The sequence below is a fragment of the Lemur catta genome, chromosome 15 (assembly GCF_020740605.2).
Source record: "Lemur catta isolate mLemCat1 chromosome 15, mLemCat1.pri, whole genome shotgun sequence".
Taxonomy (NCBI): Eukaryota; Metazoa; Chordata; class Mammalia; order Primates; family Lemuridae; genus Lemur; species Lemur catta.
Window position 1 is genome coordinate 14,944,934 of NC_059142.1, and position 17,610 is coordinate 14,962,543.

The window sequence follows — 17,610 nt, forward strand, 5'->3', positions numbered from 1 at the left end:
TGGGAGCCAGTGGACCACCCACAAGGACACCTGCCTGTTTCACAGGGGCTCAGGAAGGCCGAGGTCTGGTCCAGGTGAGAGCTGTCACCATGCCTCATGGGGCAGAGGTCCCCATGGGGCCTCAGAGGAATGTCTGTGACACAGGCCCAGTGTCCTCCCTGTGCCCCCTTAGCCTTGGGCACTGGTACAGGCTTTCAGGACTCTGAACCCCTCCAGGGCCATGATGAAAAGAGTCATCGTTGAGGTCAGACAGCCTTGAGCTTGAATCCAAACTTTGCTACTTAATAATTGTGTGACCTTTGGCAAGTCGCTGGAGGAGCTCAGTTTCCTTATTGGTATAATTTGAATAATGGCACCTCCTTCGTGGGGTCGGAATGGAAAAAATACACTGTTTTCCTCTGCTCTCATGGCACAGCTATCGACACAGAAGACTACTATGGTCAGATGTGAGGGGGTCGTTCCCCACACACCAAGCAAGCGGTCAGTTCTGCAGCAGACACCAGCGGGTGTCCTCCAATCCAATTTTAACACTTTCTACCTGGTGATGGTGTCAGATCCCCAGGGTGAGGGCTCAGTCCCCAAGACTGCCCCCACTTCAGACACCAGTCACAAGTCAAGGCCTCTGGAACTTCTGACCAGCTTCGAGTTGGGGCTCCCATGACCCCCTCCTTGGGTCAGATTAATTTGCTAGAGGCCTGGTTCCTCTCAGAGATGCCTTGGGACTCTGGATCCCACGGACCCTTTGCCTGGTCCCTGCCTCCCCCTAGCCTATGTGGTCTCAGCCTGGGGGAGAGGAGGGAAGGGTGGCCAGGGCCACTGAGGGTTCCAACTTTCCCAGGGGGACACCCCGCACACACACTGGGACCCACATAAACACTCCTCAGGTTACGGACTCACCTTACCACACGCAGGCAGGCGGTGCTCGCACAGCCTCCCCTTAGGCTAACGAGCAGCCCTGCCTCGGGCTGCCCTCTGGGCACTGGGACTCTGCTGAGGGATCCCAGGGGAGCCACGTGGGGGGTGTGCTGGGCCTGGGGGGCCACTGAGGCTCAGGAGGAGACCAGGAGGGTCTGGGGAGGGGTCTGTCCTTAGTCTCGCTCCAGAACTGAGCCCTGGCCCGCGAGGACTCCCTGCACTGCTCCAGGCTCCTGCCAGACTGGGCCTCTGAGGGCACCATGCTGCTTGCTTCCATGCCCCTAGACACACGTACATAGCTCTGCTCTCTGGGGCTTCAGACACATCCATTTCTCCAGCTAGGATGAGCCAGCGGAAAAAGCCTGGGTCTTCTCACTCTCCAGGCTGAGCTGCCAGCCCCTGTCCAGGTCAGGCTGACCACTTTGTCATTCATTAGCCCATCCCCGCTTTGTGTGGTCAGCCTCTCTGCCCTCCTAATTGCATAGGCCCCACCACCTCCAAGTCACCTCCTCCAGGAAGCCTTCCGTGGTCCATAGTGGTGTATGGTCTGGTGTCTGGCCCATTTCCTACAAGGCTGAGGCCAGGAAGCAGGAATCACAGTCTTGCCAACTGGCTGAGTCATTGTCACAATTTATACCTGCCCCTCACTGCTCCCCCATGTTGAAGACCAGTTGAGGAGCATCTCTCAGGAAGCCCTTTCCCTGGCCTGTTTACCTCTGGCCTCTTCTGGTTCTCTGTGTCCTGCCCCTCAGCCTACAAACTTGCTCAGGCCTCTCTATCAGGTATAAAGCAAATTTCTGTCCCCTGTGATTTCTGAGGGCTGCTGCCCCACATTCCGGGTAGCGTTGCCTCTCAGATGCCCTCCGCATGGGGCTCCTTGTTCCCTGTTACTGCCGGACTCACTCAGCCCCACTCCAGCAGGACTGGTCACTGTCCTAGCCATGACCCATGTGATTGTCTGATGCCCTCTGCACTTTGGCCCCCAGTCCTTTGGTCTCTCCCACCCCCCACCCCCCAACACACACACACACATGACCTATGCACAGGTCTACACTGAAGGAATAAAACTGGATAAATGGAGAAGTGCAAAACTGCAGGGCACTGGCTACACTTCTCACTTGGTTTCCCCCAGAGTTCAAGGGGGATTATGTCTAAGTCTCTGGGGCGTTCACAAGGAGAGGACTCCACTTGCCCTCAAGTGCTCCCCTCTCCTTTACGGCGATCTGTGCCAACATTCACCTACCTCCCTGGGAAACCCACCCCAAAGATGAGAAGGGCTCCCCTGCCACTGGATCTGCCTGCCCCTCCACCCCACCCTCCATTCCCCATCCAGTTTGAAGCACGAGTTAGTTCTCAACCTGGTAACGTGGCTACACTCTCCTAGGGAGCTTTTAAATCCTGATGCCTGGGTCCTACCCTGGGAAATTCTGGTTCAAATGGTCTGGGACGTAGTCTAGGTGTCAGGATTTTTTTTTAATTAATAGACTATATCTTTTTTTTTTTTCTGAGCAGTTTTAGGTTTATAGAAAAATTGAGCAGAAAGTACAGACAGTTCCCATATACCCCTTCAAACTCTGCTTTCTGCCTCCTAGTTTCCCCTACTATTAACATCTTGCACTGGGGTACACTTGTTATAATTAATGAGCCAAAATCATACATTATTATTAACTGAAGTCCACAGTTTACATTAGGGTTCACTCTGTGCTGTACATTCTATGGGTTTTGACAGGTATAATGACATACATCCACCCTTACAGTATCATACAGAATAGTTCACTGCCCTAAAAATCCATGCTCCTCCTGTTCATCCCTCCCTCCCCCTTCTCCTTCTGACAACCACTGATCTTTTTAGTGTCTCCATAGATTTGCCTTTTCCAGAATATCATATAGTTGGAATCATTGAATATGTAACCTTTCCAGTTCCCCAGGTGATGTTAATGAATAGCACAGGGTTGACATGAGTAGCCCTGGTCTAGGATTTGGTAAAGAGGGGTGGTAGATCGGGGCTCTGTGTTCCTAAATCTAGCGTAGGCAAAGGCCTCACGTGCTTTGGATATGTCCATCCATCCATCCATCCTTTCAGTATTTGTCCAGGGCCTTCCGTAACCAGACACTGAGTTAGACGCTAAGCCAAACCAACACAGTTCCTGCTGTCGTGGCTCTCACAGTCCACAGCAAGAGATACACATTAATCAAGTTGCCATGTGAGTGCATGGACGATTTTGAACAACTAGTGATGACGATTGTGCTGATCAGGGAGGGAGGGAACACAGGAATGGACCTGGCAGGTTGAGTCTGCGGTGCCTTGAGACATTCAAGGGAAGACATCCAGGAGCCAGTTGGACATGCAGGTCTGGAGCTCAGAGGAGAGGTGAGAACTGCAAATGGAGAGGTGAGGGCCCTTGGGGCGTGGATGGCAGTGGAGTTGGAAGCCATGCCTGTGTACGAGGAGACGGTCCGGGGCGGGGGTGGTGAGCATGGGTGAGAAGACAGAGGGCCCAGGATGGAGCCCTGATGGACTGTCACTGTTGGGGGAAGAGAAAGAAGCCGCAAAGGCACTGGGGCAGGAGCAGTGGGGAGGTAAAAGGAAAACTGAGTGTGGCATTATAATGGCGGGGTGCACAGGGTATCTATGATGCTGAGTGGTCAAGGGAGGTGAGAGGAATGGAGAAAGAGAGGGAAGATGGTCCTTTTAGGAATTTAGCTATGCAGCCAGTGGGGGGCCTATATATAGTACCCCCCACTAGGGTCAGCTGCTTCATGACCTCTTTGACTATAGAAACTTCTCCTTAACTACGACTGAGGGGTGCGGGATGTGGGGGTTGTGTGCCCAGTGTAAAAGTGCATTAAATGCCATTTCTGCTGTCATCAGCAGGGCGTCACCTCAGGCCAGTGGACTTGTTACCAGTCTTCAAGTAGCATTCGATTTCACCTTAGGAGCTCATATGACCTTTGAATGGCTTTTCCCTTTGTTACTCCGGGAGAGATAGGATTCCATTATTTTTATACTCCTCCTCCCTGAGTTGGAGAGGGAGGGAAAAAGGAGAGGTAATGGCCAATTTCAGTTAAAGAAAACCCAAAAAGGAACCTTTTAGAAGACCCTGTTAATATCCTCCCCTGCCCACTAGCCTCCCCTTCATAAACTTCTCAAAAGAGTGGTCCACACTGCCTCAACTCCGGCCATTAATCTGCCTTCGCCTTCATGGACGTCGGTCTCTTCAAAGTCACCAATGGCCAACGAACCTCTAGACCCAAGCTAAGTTCCAATGTCAAGTTGTGGTTGAATTTGACACTTGACCACTCTCTTCTGAAAACTCTCTAGTCTGTCCCAGTGTCCCATTCTCCTGGTTTTTTCTATTAAAAATTATCCAGAATTTGGAAATAGTGAAAAGAACTACACAGATGTCCTCTCGGTGCAGTGCCAGGTATTATCCAACATGCCTTTTCTGCCTGGGGAACCATCTGATTCTCTAGGGATGTGTAGCTTTGTTTGACTTCTTATTTACTAGTTTTTTAAGAGACAGCGTCTTGCTCTGCCACCCAGGCTGGAATTCCTGGGCTCAAGTGATCCTCCCACCTCAGCCTCTCAGGTAGCTGGGATTACAGGCACATACCACTGTGCCCAGCTAAGACTTCTTATTTACTATTTATTATTTATTATTCTTTTAGAGACAGGGTTTCACTCTGTTGTCCAGGCTGGAGTGCAGTGGCGCAATCATAGCTCACTGCAGCCTTCAACTCCTGGGCTCAAGTGATCCTCCTGCCTCAGTCTCTTGAGTAGCTGGGACTACAGGTGTGTGCTACCATGCCCAGCTAATTTTTTAATTTTTGTAGAGATGGGGTCTCACTATGTTGCCCAGGCTAGTTTTGAATTCCTGGCCACAAGTGGTCTTCTTGCCTGCCTCAGCCTCCTGACTCCTTATTTACTACTGATTAGGGTATTTTACAACTCTGTGAGAGTAGAGGTTACTTTATAGAAAATTCATAACAAGTACATAATTCTTATCCAATAGCAATGCAAATGTCTGCTGTCTGGTAGAAAAAGGAACCCCAAAGGTTATAGTTTCTTGCCTTGTAGAGCATTAATCTGCCTTGTCAAATGCATCTCAGCATTCCTTTGACTGACCAACTCTATGTTCATTCTCAAATTCTCTTTTGAACTAGTCTTAATATCTTAATGGTTTCCTCACTCATTAATGAATGGATAAAAGCTTTGACATGTATTCATTTTATATTTGTTTGAGAGTCATGTTTTTTAGCTTTTTGAAAATTATTTTTTACCACCTCCTAAATTCTCCATGGCTCCACCTCAGCTGGCTGCACCAAGGACAGGAAAGGGGGGAAGGTGAGTTAGGTGACCAAAAGGGGAAAGACATGAAGGCCTTTTCTGAAAGAAGCCTAGGAGCCTTGGTGTTTGTCTGATGTCCTGGCTTGCCCTGGGCTCCTAATTCACCTGCCAGCTAGAGCCCCACGAGGGTGCTGGTTCTCCCCTGAACTGCACTGAACTGCAATGTTGAGTCCTCCCTGAATTGAATCCTCAGGCAGCAAGGCTCCTACCCAGCAGGGATAGGGGCCTGCCCAGCCCTCTCTGCCGGCCTCCTGGTGTCCACAGTGGAGGAGGAATTGCTTCCTCCTCTGTCATCCCCCACCCTACAAGCCTAGTAATGGTGGGGCCTGTGACTGTCACCCACAGCTGGCCACCCCAAGTACAAACTTTCTTTGAAATGTTCTTAAAAATGCACACAAATGCATTCCATGCATTCAACCTAATTTTGTAACTACTTTGTGTTCCATTCATCAAGCAAAACTAGTCCGCTGAAGAGCTTAGTCTTTTTTTTTTGAGACAGGGTCTCACTCTGTTGCCCTGGCTAGAGTGCAGTGGCGTCATCATAGCTCATTGCAACCTCAAACTCCTGGGCTGAAGCGATCTTCCTGACTTGGTCTCCTGAGTAGCTGGGACTATAGTCAAATGCCACCACGCCTGGCTAATTTTTTCTATTTTTAGTAGAGATGGGGTCTCCCTCTTGCTCAGGCTGGTCTCCAACTCCTGAGCTCAAGTGATCCTCCCACCTTGGCCTCCCAGAGTGCTAGGATTATAGGCGTGAGCCACTGTGCCTGGCCAAGAGCTCCGTCTTGTGTTTGCCCTGTGATTTAACCCAAATTTAAGAAAAACTATGATGTACTGCACCCCTTCTGTTGGATCCTGTATCTATATATAATTATCTTATTTAACCCTCACAACCCCCTTTGGAGATGGGTAATATTTTTCCATATTACCGATGAAGGAACTGAGGCTCCACAGGGTTCAGTGGCTTGCCCAAGGCCACACATGGTGTGTGGGGCAGGGCCAGCCAGCTTGATGCCCAGGTGTGTCTTATGCTGATCATGCTCTTCCTTGGTTTATAATTATTTGTTCCTCCATGGTCAGAGCTGGTAAGGCTCAGAAACTCTAGGGTCCCCCTACTCACTCATCAGGCAGGAAAACAGGCCCAGAAAGGGGCCAGGACTAGGCTAAGGTTACATAGGGAGGAAGATGCAGTCAGGACTCAAACCAAAAACTGACCAGTGGCGCCCTCTGGAAGCCCGGATACTCCCTCTCCCCCACCAAGCTCCGAGAAAAATACCAGCAGGAAACCATGCTCACAGGTCTACAGTGGATAGCACCTTCAGGAGTCAGGAAATTGGCGTCTAAGCTCTGGCCTTTGGGCAGGTCACTACCCTCTTGGAGTCTCAATTTTAGTGTATGTAACATGGGCCAATTTTGGGGAGACCTGAAAGAGACAAAGGTTGGCAAGGCAGGTAACTTCGTAAACCTGCAGGTTGCCCAGAGGTGATATACCAAGGCTCATTCTGGGCTCTGGAGCCAGACTGCCTAGGCTTGGAGCCAGGTTTTATCCCTTAAATAGCCTGTCACCTTGGGTACATTTCTGTGCCTCAGTTTCTTCATATGTGAAACAGGAGTAATAACAGGACTTACTTCATGGGGTTGTCAGGGCTCAAGCGCTTAGAAGTGTCTGGCACATAGTGATCGCTCAGTAAAGTTAGCTTTTAGTACAGATTTAGACCCGTAACACCGGACTACACGGATCTCCTCCAGATCCCGTCCCCTCCAGCAGGCCCCGCCCCTGTCCCCCACTCGGTCCCGCCTTCTCCTTACCAGGTCCCGCCGCAGCCGGCCCGGGTTCCTCCCGCCACCAGGGGGCGGGAACGCTAATGCCGGCCTTCTGACAGAGCCAAGCGACGCTCTAGGCGGCAGCGGCGGCTCCTCGGTGGCCAGTGGCGGCGGCGCTCTAGCTGGCGGGTGTGCGGGGCGGGTTCTCAGTGGTGCGGCCGGCAGGCAGCGATGGCGGCCGTACGGGGCCTGCGGGTGTCGGTGAAGGCGGAGGCCCCGGCGGGGCCGGCCCTGGGGCTCCCGTCACCTGAGGCAGAGTCCAGTTTGGACCGTGGCGAGCCGGAGCCTATGGAGGTGGAGGAGGGCGAGCTGGAGATCGTGCCGGTGCGGCGCTCGCTGAAGGAACTGATCCCGGTACGGGCGGGGGGCGGGGAGCGGGGAGGAGGTCGCGGGGCGAGTGCCCTGCGCCGGAGGGGGCCGGAAGGGGAGGCGGCGGGAGCCTCGGCCGGGGGAGTCCGCGCAGCTGGAGAGAGGGGCGCGAGCGCCCGGGGGCGGGGGCGTCAGGCTTGAGGAGAGACCGGAGCTAGAGAAAGGACGCCTGGGCGCCGGAAATGGGTGTCGAGGGCGCTGGAGGTGGTGGGGAGGAGGGGGCTGGAAGGCAGTCGCGGACACCCCGTCCGCTGCCCCTCTGAGCCGCGCAGCGCGAGGGAGTGAGGAGGGGTGACACTGAGGTAAAGGGGAGCCCTGCGCGGGAACAGAACCGGGAGCAGCCCTGAAGGAACTGCGGGGTGGCGCTGGCACCCAGGTCTCCTTGGGGGTCCTGCCCCAGAGGAGTTGGTATCTGTTAAACGCGGCACTCGCCCTTTCCCTTGGGAGGGCTGGACCTGTCAGAAGCAGAAACTCATGTTTCTGTTGTGACTTGAGGGGTCATGTTGCCTCGCGCAGCTCCACTGCCGCGTAGCACCTACGTACACTGTGACTCCGGCATCTGACCTGTAATGACACCGAAATGCCACAGGACCACCAGCGGTTTTTGGTCCCTCTTTTACCGCAATGGGGACGGTGAGAGGTGTTCTGCTTGTGGTTTGATAGTCGTATATCCAGTTCTTAGAGCTGGTCTCAGGCCTGGATGGCTCCTCTCATGTACTTAATTTCTCACCTAACATGAACTACTTTTTACCAGTCTTGCTTTTAAAACGAAGATATGGAAAAAAGATTAAGGGAGGATCACTAGAGATGGCAAATGATAGTGACTGTGGTTAATAACAATGAACATAAGGGGATTTTACCCTTAAAATCATTACATGGTATCATTTAAATATGCCAGGTGCCTAAGCCTGAGACTATAGTCTCAGCTACTCTGGGAGGCTGAGGCAGGAGGATCTCTTCAGCCCAGGAGTTGGAGACCAGCCTGGACAACATAGTGAGACCCTGTCTCAAAACAAAAACAAACAAAAAAATAAATATGATTGCAGTTGTGAAGTAGAAATTATCCCTTCATTCATTCAGTTCAATATGTATTTATTGCATGCCCACTATGTGCCAGACACAACCCTAAGTGCTTGATCAAGATCAAGATCAAGATCAAACTCCTTGTTGGAGTTTATGTTCCAGTTGGGAACACAAGTAAATAATTTCCTTAGTGTTAAGTGCTGTGAAGAAAATAATGTTAACAGATAGAGAGTGCAAGGGTGAGGAGCGTGTGCAGAGCTGGAGACAGAATGTGATGGGATGGTCAGTGAAGTCCTTTGAGATGGTGACATTTAAACTGGACGTTAAATGACAAAAAGGAGCCAACCATGTGCACATTGGAAGGGAGTGTTCCCAGCAGGGGCAATGGCAAGTGCAAAGGTTCTGAGATGGGAACAAGATTGTTGTGCTGGAGGCACAGAAAGTTCTGTAGTGCAAATGGAAGAGCAGCAAAAAAAAAAAACAGCAAAAGAGATGAGGAAAGTGGGCAGATATCATGGAGAAAATCTCGGCCCGGAGAGGTCAAAGAAATTTTACAGTGTTCTGTAATTAATGAACATCAGAGCTGAGACTTTAGTCCTTGCTAAATTTCCAAATCCCGTCCTCTTTTCATTGCGCGGTGCTGTATTTTCTCTAGGAGTTCTAAGTGAGCCTGGACTTTCTGCATTTTGATGGAAGCTTGTGCTCCACCTGGTGGCCTGGCATGAGCAATTTGTCCAGTCTGGGTTGGAGAGATAAATGACTGCCTCCTCTTTGACATTTTTTCACGAAAGCCTTTAGATTTTCTTTGTATGGATACCTTCAGCTGATGGAATTTCTTATGGTTTTGGACAGGTTCTGACTTCTTGTTAGAGTGGTTGATTGATACTATGGAGTCACTGGGATGGGCTTCTTAATAAGAGGTTGTCAGTGGTGGGGGAGGGTTGCTGAGAAGAATGACTATTCAAAAAGAACCAGTTGTCAGACTGTCTTTTCTCTTGGGTTTTTCTTCAATTGCTGTCAGGATTTCTCACCCTTCCTCTTTGTGTTAGGACACAAGCAGAAGATATGAAAACAAGGCTGGCAGCTTTATCACTGGGATTGATGTCACCTCCAAGGTAAGACAGTTATTTATTCAGTTTGATAAACAGGTGAACTTAATGAACTTGGTCCTTAGAACTTGAAGAATGTTAAATATTCTTTTTTACCTCCTTTTTTCTTTTGTTGCTGAATTCAAAAAAATTTTTTTAAACTTCATGTTACGCAGTGATGCTTTTACGCATCGTGAAAACATCTAGGCACCATTTGTGTGTTCTTGCATCCATGGAAAGATAAAATCACAATATCTAGATGCCTGTGCTTAACCATTTCCAAAAAAAGTTCTGTATTGGGAATGCTTTTTAAAATGCTATGCTCATTCTTTAGGCCGGGCGCGGTGGCTCACGCCTGTAATCCTAGCACTCTGGGAGGCTGAGGCGGATGGATCACTCGAGGTTAGGAGTTCGAGACCAGCCTGAGCAAGAGCGAGACCTCATCTCTACTAAAAATAGAAAGAAATTATCTGGCCAACTAAAAATATATATAGAAAAAATTAGCCAGGCATGGTGGTGCATGCCTGTAGTCCCAGCTACTCGGGAGGCTGAGGCAGGAGGATTGCTTAAGCCCAGGAGTTTGAGGTTGCTGTGAGGTAGGCTGATGCCACGGCACTCACTCTAGCCTGGGCAACACAGCAAGACTCTGTCTCAAAAAAAAAAAAAAAAAAAAAAAGTGTTATGCTCATTCTTTAAAAAATGCCTGCTGTTTCCACTTTAAATGAAATAAAATATGAAAAGTGCCCGGCACATAGTAGGCCCTTAGTAATTGTTTATATTCCTCACTGGTTGGAGTCTTAGAAAAATAGGGTTTCCTGGCTAGCTGTGGTGGCTCACGCCTGTAATCCCAGTACTTTGGGAGGCTAAGGTGAGACGATTGCTTGAGCACAGGAACTCAAGGCCAGCCTGGGCAACATTGCTGGACACCATCTCTAAAAAAAGGGGCAAGGGTTTCCTGATTGCCTGGCTGTCTAAACTTTGAAGGTCAAGTCAACTGAATTATTTTCAGTACCTAAGAGTGTTGCCTTTTGTCTAGTGGTTGCTATTAACAGATTACGACCTTCATTATAACACCTCATGGAGTCAAACCTATTATATTCCTTATTATAAACAGTCAGTACATGTTTGTTGCTTTAATCAGTGATGTCCAGTTTAGACATTCTTTCTGATTTTAATGTATGCAATTAAGTTTGGAACAGAATTCTGAATTACAATTCTGAATAATAGCATATATTGCTATATTGGATGCATAAAAGCAAAAATAAAAATAAATATGTCATGCTTATCTTTTTATAGTTTGTCTGTGTCTCAGTGTGTCTCAGATTACTTAAAGGCCAAAAGAAAGAGAACTGATCATCTGTTAGACAAGAAAATAGAATAAAGTGAAAATGTTTTCTTAGTGTAGTTGAAAAAGAAGCAGACTGTTCTTAATCCTACACAGTTTGCCATTATATGAAACAGGTATATGGGGAAAAGGGTGGTAGTCCCAGAGTTGGCACTTAAATTGTTATTCAAGGAAGGTAGATTGTTGTTTGTACTTGGAAAACTTCAGTGAAGAAAATTAGCATAACTATTGAGAAGTAATACAAGTGTTGCTGTTTTACCAATCCTCATAAGCTTTCGATAGTCCGACGTTCAATTAGTGTGGTAAAGTCGATAGACAATTACTGAAGGGTTCCTGTGAGCCATCAGATACCCGCAGTTGGACCTAAATCTATTTTAGCTCTTGGAAAAAACTTAAAAGCTGATTATTTTTTTTCAGTGATGCATCAATGCTACTTGTCGCTTAAAGATGAAAACTGGCAATTCCATGGACACAAAGGCTGGAATAGTTGAGAGAGTTTGTTTGCTTCAGTGTTATTTTTAAATAGGAACTAGCTTTAGGGAGTGGACTGCTGAGGCAGATATAATGTGGAAGAGCGTGATGGGTGTGATTACCATGCCCGCAGATGACGTGAAATGGTGGTTGTGGAGGAGCTCCTAGAAATAGCACTGGAATCAGAAGATCTGCCCCTTAACTAGCTGAAGTACCTCCGGCAAACCTTTTTGCTTTTTTGTGCCTTGGTTTCTGCATCTGGAAAACTGGGATGTTGAGATTGTTTAATTGTAATTTGTTGGCCTAATTACTAATAATAAATGTCAGAGAACTTTATAAATTGTAAAGCACTATTCATTCACTCAACAGATGCTCACTGAGTTCCTACAATGTCCCAGACACAGTAATAGGCTGCGAAAGGATGGAGGTGATAACAAATTATAGCAGAGCCACCCAGCCACTGAGTGTGAATATCCAGTTCTCTGCAAAACTTAATCAAGGCACAGTGTTGCTCATTTCTTTTCATTTATTTTAGGGTTGTCACTGATGCGTCATGTTGTGTTTATGATTTAACTTTCCTCCTCCATGTTTTACTGCTTTGACTTTTTCTGTACTTTTTAGGAAGCAATTGAAAAGAAAGAACAGCGAGCCAAGCGCTTCCATTTTCGATCAGAAGTAAATCTTGCCCAGAGAAATGTAGCCCTGGACCGAGATATGATGAAGAAAGGTACAGGATGTTTTGGGGGGAATTTTTCCACATTTCCCTAGAGAATGACTTTTGCCTGCTGTCGCCTCATACTTCTGACCTTGTCTTGCATGTCCAGTCCTCATGCAAATATTCCTGAAGGAAAGTACTTGTGCAATTATCATTTCTAAGGTCACCTGTTAAAACTGAGATGCTATCAGCTGTCTCAGATATTAGAGCTGGGAAAAAAGATTGTCTTATCTGAGGAGGCCCAGAGGAAGTCACCAGTAAGTGGCAGAGCTGAGATTAGAGCCTGTGCTTCTAAGGACCCTTACTCATTTTCTGCTTTTGTCATAGAGGTATTAAGTTTTCTTTGCCTTTAAATATTATGTAAGTGTATTATAGTGAGACCTTCTTTTAGGGGAGTTGTAGCAATTTTGGGATTGGTGGAGGAAAGTCATTAACACTTCTGTTGGCCAGGCACGGTGGCTTGCGCCAACACTTTGGGAGGCCAAGGCAGGAGGATCACTTGAGCTCAGGAGTTTTGAGACCAGCCTGAACAACATAGGGAGACCCCATCTCTACAAAAAATAAAAATTAGCCAGGCATGGTGGCACACACCTGTAGTCCCAGCTACTTGGGAGGCCGAGGCAGGAGGATCACTTGAGTCCAGGAGTTTGAGGTTGCTGTGAGCTATGATGATGCCACTGCGCTCTAGTCCATCAGTGCGACCCTGTCTCCAAAAATAAATGAATTAAATAAATAAATAGCTCAGTAAACATGTTGAATGAATGAAAGACTAGCTACTATTTTTTGGGAACTTACTTTCTTAGTAGATACTGTGCTAACTACATTTTGCACGTTACATATTTTTTCATTTTCTTTTTTTTTTTGGAGACAGGGTCTTGCTCTGTTGCCCAGGCTGGAATATAGTGGCACAGTTATAGCTCACTGAAACTTGGTATTCCTGGCCTTAAGTGATCCTTTTGCCTTGTCCTCCCAAAGTGCTAGGATTACAAACGTGAGCCACTGTGCCCAGCCTACATATTTTTTCTTATTTATTTCTCACAACAACCTTATGAGGCATATATTTTTATCCCATTTTACAAAGGAGGAAACAGGCTCAAAGAAGTTTAATAATTTGCCCGGGGTTATGCAGCTAGTAAAGGTAGAGTTGGGATTTGAACCCAGGTTTATCTGACTCTAAAGTCTTGCTTTTAACTGCTTTGCTCTATTGCTGTGTAATGTATGACACCGTACTGTGGACCCAAACCTTGTCCCTCCTCAGTCAGTCCTAATAGGCAGAGTAGCTTAGATGCAGAGCTCAACTCTGGAAGCTGCTTTACTCGTTCCTTCAAAGATAGACCTTGCTTCCCTCATAGGCTGGGGTTCCAGGCGTCTGCTTTAGTGGATTTCTGTTTCAGTAGAAGTCTTATGAAGGCCTGTGACAACTGTGCAGCTTGACGTTCATGTGCGTGCACAGTCTTGGCCAAGTAGATGTTTGAGTCCTCTCACATCTCTACACTGAAAGCACTATGGTTTCACCGCACCTGCTGATTCCTGGTTCCCTGAATATTCTTGAGACAGCTTTTCCTCTGCTATATTAATAGTTCATACCTTTCACTCTGCTTATTTGCCTTTCCTTGTCCCATGCTTCATTTGGTTCAGGTGTCACTTCCTGTATGAAGCATATTTGTTCACCCACTCAAAATTCTTTCTCACCTCTGTTGGAACTCTTCAGGTCTCTAAACCCTTCTGGAATCTAGTCTCAGTTTCTTTGTGACTATGGGCAAATTACTGAGTCTTTTTAAGTCTCAGTCTCCTTGTCTATAAAATGGGAATATGATAGCTGTCTTAATAGGATTGTTTTGGGGGTTAAGTTTTAATTAAAAAAATTTTTTTTTCTTTTTTTGGAAAAGCAATTTCAATCTCATGGTTCTAAAGATACTCTTTAAAATGGCAGTAGGACTGCTCTGGAATGTCAGCGGGGGAATGTTGCTTATTTCAATGTCTCTTTTTTTCCCCCATTGCAGCAATTTAATTTAATAAAATTATAAGAGCAAAAAGTTACATTTCCAAAGTACCAAAACCTACAACTGTCTCACGGAGCAGAGCCTAGGGATCCAGGAACACCAGGTGGTGTTGCTGGGCAGGGCTCTCTATTCCCCCTTCCTCAGGACAGCACCATCTTTTACCCTCCTGGGAAAGCAGCATTTGGAGCCTAACACCATTTGTGCTTTTCTCACTGGAGTAAGAAATACAGGTGTCTGTGGAGGAGGGGAAGTCTGAAAGGTGGTGGAGCCGACAGCCAGGGCAAGACTTCAGGGAATGTGAGGAGGGAGGAGCTGTGCAAGGTACCTCTGCCCCCTGGAGCCGTTATCTGCCAACCCCCTGAGGACTGTCTGCCCTGGGGCTTGTAAGAACCCTTCTAGGGGAGGATGGGTGACTTCTAAGGCAAAGGGGAAAGCTTCCTCCTGGGCTCTCCACCTCCAGCTGCAGAGCTGGTCTGTGATACTGAGAAAACACCTGCATTTTGCCCTAGAGCCAGGGCTCTGATGAGTTACAGTAGGAGAGGAGTTATCAGCATGGTGAGAGGGTCCTGTTTTACTTCACCCCTGTGGACCCCTCCACCCTGCTCACACCTTCTGCACAGGGGACTGAACAGGCACAGCCTTCTTTCCCCATTGCTTCAGATGGCCCTGGGCATAGACTCAGAGCAGGATGGCAGCAAAGACCACAGCCACCCCCAACCCTCCCACCACAGTGGCAGTGTGGCCATAGAGGAGGCAGGAAAGAAGGCTGGCAAAGGCCTGGTGAAGAATCATGATGATCGTGAAGACAGCGGCCCCAGACTTCCTAATGGTGTAGAAGATGAAGAGCTGGCCACATGCAGAGCAGACCACGAGAAGCAGGACATGGGCAGCAAACTTGCTGTGTTGTCCCATGAAGCGGGTCCCCTCCAGAAGGGCCCCCTGGCCTAGTGGTGAGCCTACTATGAAAAGTCAGGAGAAGAAATTGACCCTAAACATCATTTGTGCCAATGACATCTTATAGGCAAACAGGACATCCTGCCAGTTTGAGGTGAAGCTGTCAAAAGCAGTGTAGCCTGCCAGTAAGATGAGGCCTGAGAGTGTGGTGGCTGGGGAGCCGTGCAGCTCTGGTCCGCTGGACAGCAGAAATGTGCTGACCCCAGTGGAGATGAGGCCAGCTGTCAGGTATTCCCCGTGTTCATAGCTGTGTTGAGACACCAGCTTTCCCATCAGCATAACAGGGATCACCTTAGAGGCCTTGGCCAGCACCTGGGTGGGGAAGCTGATAAACTTGAGAGCTTCATATTGGCACCAGCTGCTAAGCGCATCTGACTGGCTGGCAAAGGAGTACTGGTACATGGGTGCCCCATGCCGGGGCTCCTTGCAGAGGATGCAGGAGAAGCCAGCCACAATCAGTGCCAGCACTTGGTTCTTTAGCACCAGGATCATTTCAATCTCTTCATCTAGGGAGGAGCGTTGCCTCAGGTAGTGTTTCTGAACCCTAGGGAATGCTGCTGTGTATCCCAAATGAATTGAAATTAGAATTAGGGGTGAGGTGGGGTTGTATAGATGCTGGAAATAGTTATTGTTTTTATATTTTCCCAGGTAATTTTAATGTGCCTCCAGGATTGAGAAGGATTGGTTTTGTGGTTATGAACATGGGTTCCAAAGCCCAGTTGCCTGTATTCAAATCCTGACCTGTTACTTTTTAACTCTCAACCTTGGGCAAGTTACTTACCCTCTAAGAACCTCAGTTTCCTCATCTGCAAAGACAGATAATAGGAATTCTTATAGGGTTGTTGGGAGACTCTAACAAAATGACAGTTCTTTGAGTGGTGCCTGGCACACAGTAGGTAACCAGTAAATATTAGTTATTACCATTAGGTTGTTGTCATCATCTGGCGTTCTCCATCTTCCAAGTAGTTGTAAGTGACCCAGCGTCTTGGGAGAATGGAGAGATTGGAATAAGCATCTTGACTCTTACAGCCGTACCAGGTGTCAAGTTATTTATTCTTATTATCAATATCAACAACAATAATATATGGGCAGTAGAATACAAACAAAAACTCACTGACAGAACTGTTGGGACACAGAGACACACACAGACATAAATGTAGGCCAACAATAACATTCACATTTCTTAATTAAACGCTTAGTCTAGCCAGTCACTTTGCTATGTAGTTATCCTTTCAACACCCTGTGAGGTGAGATATTTATCATTTCCATTTTATGATAAAACTCGGGTGCTGAGAGGTTGAGACATTTGCCCAAGGTCCCACAGGCAGGTAAGTAGCAAGGCTGGGATTTGAAGGCTGGTCTCATGAAGCCTGTGTTCTTAACGGCTCTGCCAGCATTCAGGGACACGGTTTGTGAAATGCTACACTAGTCTATTCTGCATCAAGAGGCACTTGCTACTTTTAAATGACTTAGTTTCAAGCAGCTTCCATCTCCTTATACCCATGATCAGAGCCCTCATTGTTGGAAAGGAGGTGAGAGGTTATCTAGACCAATCTCTTGCCCAGCACTGCAGACCTTTTGGCAAAGTTGCTAATGGTTCTTTGGCCTCTGCCTGAATGTTTCTTAGTGATGGCATGAGAACTATTTATGAGGCAGACAACTTTATTTTTGGATACTTCCTTGCGTTGAGCATTGCCTTCTAGTAATTTCTGTTAGTTACTGTTAGAATAGTTAGAACAACACTGTTAAGTCCTTTTTTTATTCACACAATAATCCTTCAGGTAATGGAAGTACAGGCTTACTGCCTACTCCCTAAACTTTATTTATGTGACATGGTTTTCTGGTCTTTCTTCTCCAGACTCCTTCCAGTTTCTCCATGTTCTTCGTAAGGTGAGGTGTAGATTCTGGAGATGGTTGGGTTCATGGAGAATATGGCAGGACTCTTACCGTTGTCTCTGTCCCAACCATTTCACAGTGTTGTGCTCCTCTTCTAGTCAACCAAAGCACCTAGGTCTTTTCCCCAGGAATTGTGCCCATCAAAACAGTCTTTCTTGTCTTGTACTTGAGATACTTTTTTAAAAATTACTTTTTTATTTATCCCTATTAAATTATATCTTACTGATTTCAAGCCTCCATTTTCAGTCTGTTGAGTTAATTTTCATCTTAGGTCTACCTTTCAACTTTTAGCTCTATTCCTCACTTTGTATTCTCTCCACCTTGGTGTGTATGGTTTCTGCTTCTTCATCCAGTTGTTGGTGAATGTTGAGCAGCATATTCCCATATCATGCCATGAAACACAGATGTATTAATTATAAATCTTATTCTATTATCATCAAGCCCACATTTCATTTTATTGTCATGAGGAACTGGATTTTACATGCCTTAAAAAACTCGAGATCAAATACCATCTATGATATTCTTTGACTTTCTTGGCTTAGTAATTCTATCAAAAAAGAAATGAGGTTAGTGTAGCTTTTTTTCTTTCTTTTCTTTTCTTTTCTTTTTTTTTTAAGACAAGGTCTTGCTCTGTTACCTGGGCTACAGTTTTCATCATA

General features: G+C 47.1%; 1 protein-coding gene and 1 pseudogene across 3 annotated transcripts in view; one reads left to right on the forward strand and one right to left on the reverse strand.

Moving 5' to 3' along the window:
* The first annotated feature begins 7,237 nt into the window (after positions 1-7,237).
* The window catches only part of NCBP3 (nuclear cap binding subunit 3), a 30,243-nt gene continuing 19,870 nt past the window's right edge, over positions 7,238-17,610 (forward strand). Inside the window, exons 1-3 of one of the 3 annotated variants that reach the window (XM_045526063.1) lie at positions 7,238-7,441; positions 9,529-9,594; positions 12,005-12,110. In XM_045526063.1, coding sequence (XP_045382019.1) covers positions 7,259-7,441; positions 9,529-9,594; positions 12,005-12,110 — 355 coding nt within the window. In that variant the 5' untranslated portion in view covers positions 7,238-7,258. Of the gene's footprint in view, positions 7,442-9,528; positions 9,595-12,004; positions 12,111-17,610 lie in introns of those variants that run through there. The other 2 variants (XM_045526064.1, XM_045526065.1) reach the window with 2 other exon arrangements.
* LOC123620161 lies at positions 14,705-15,547 on the reverse strand (annotated as a pseudogene).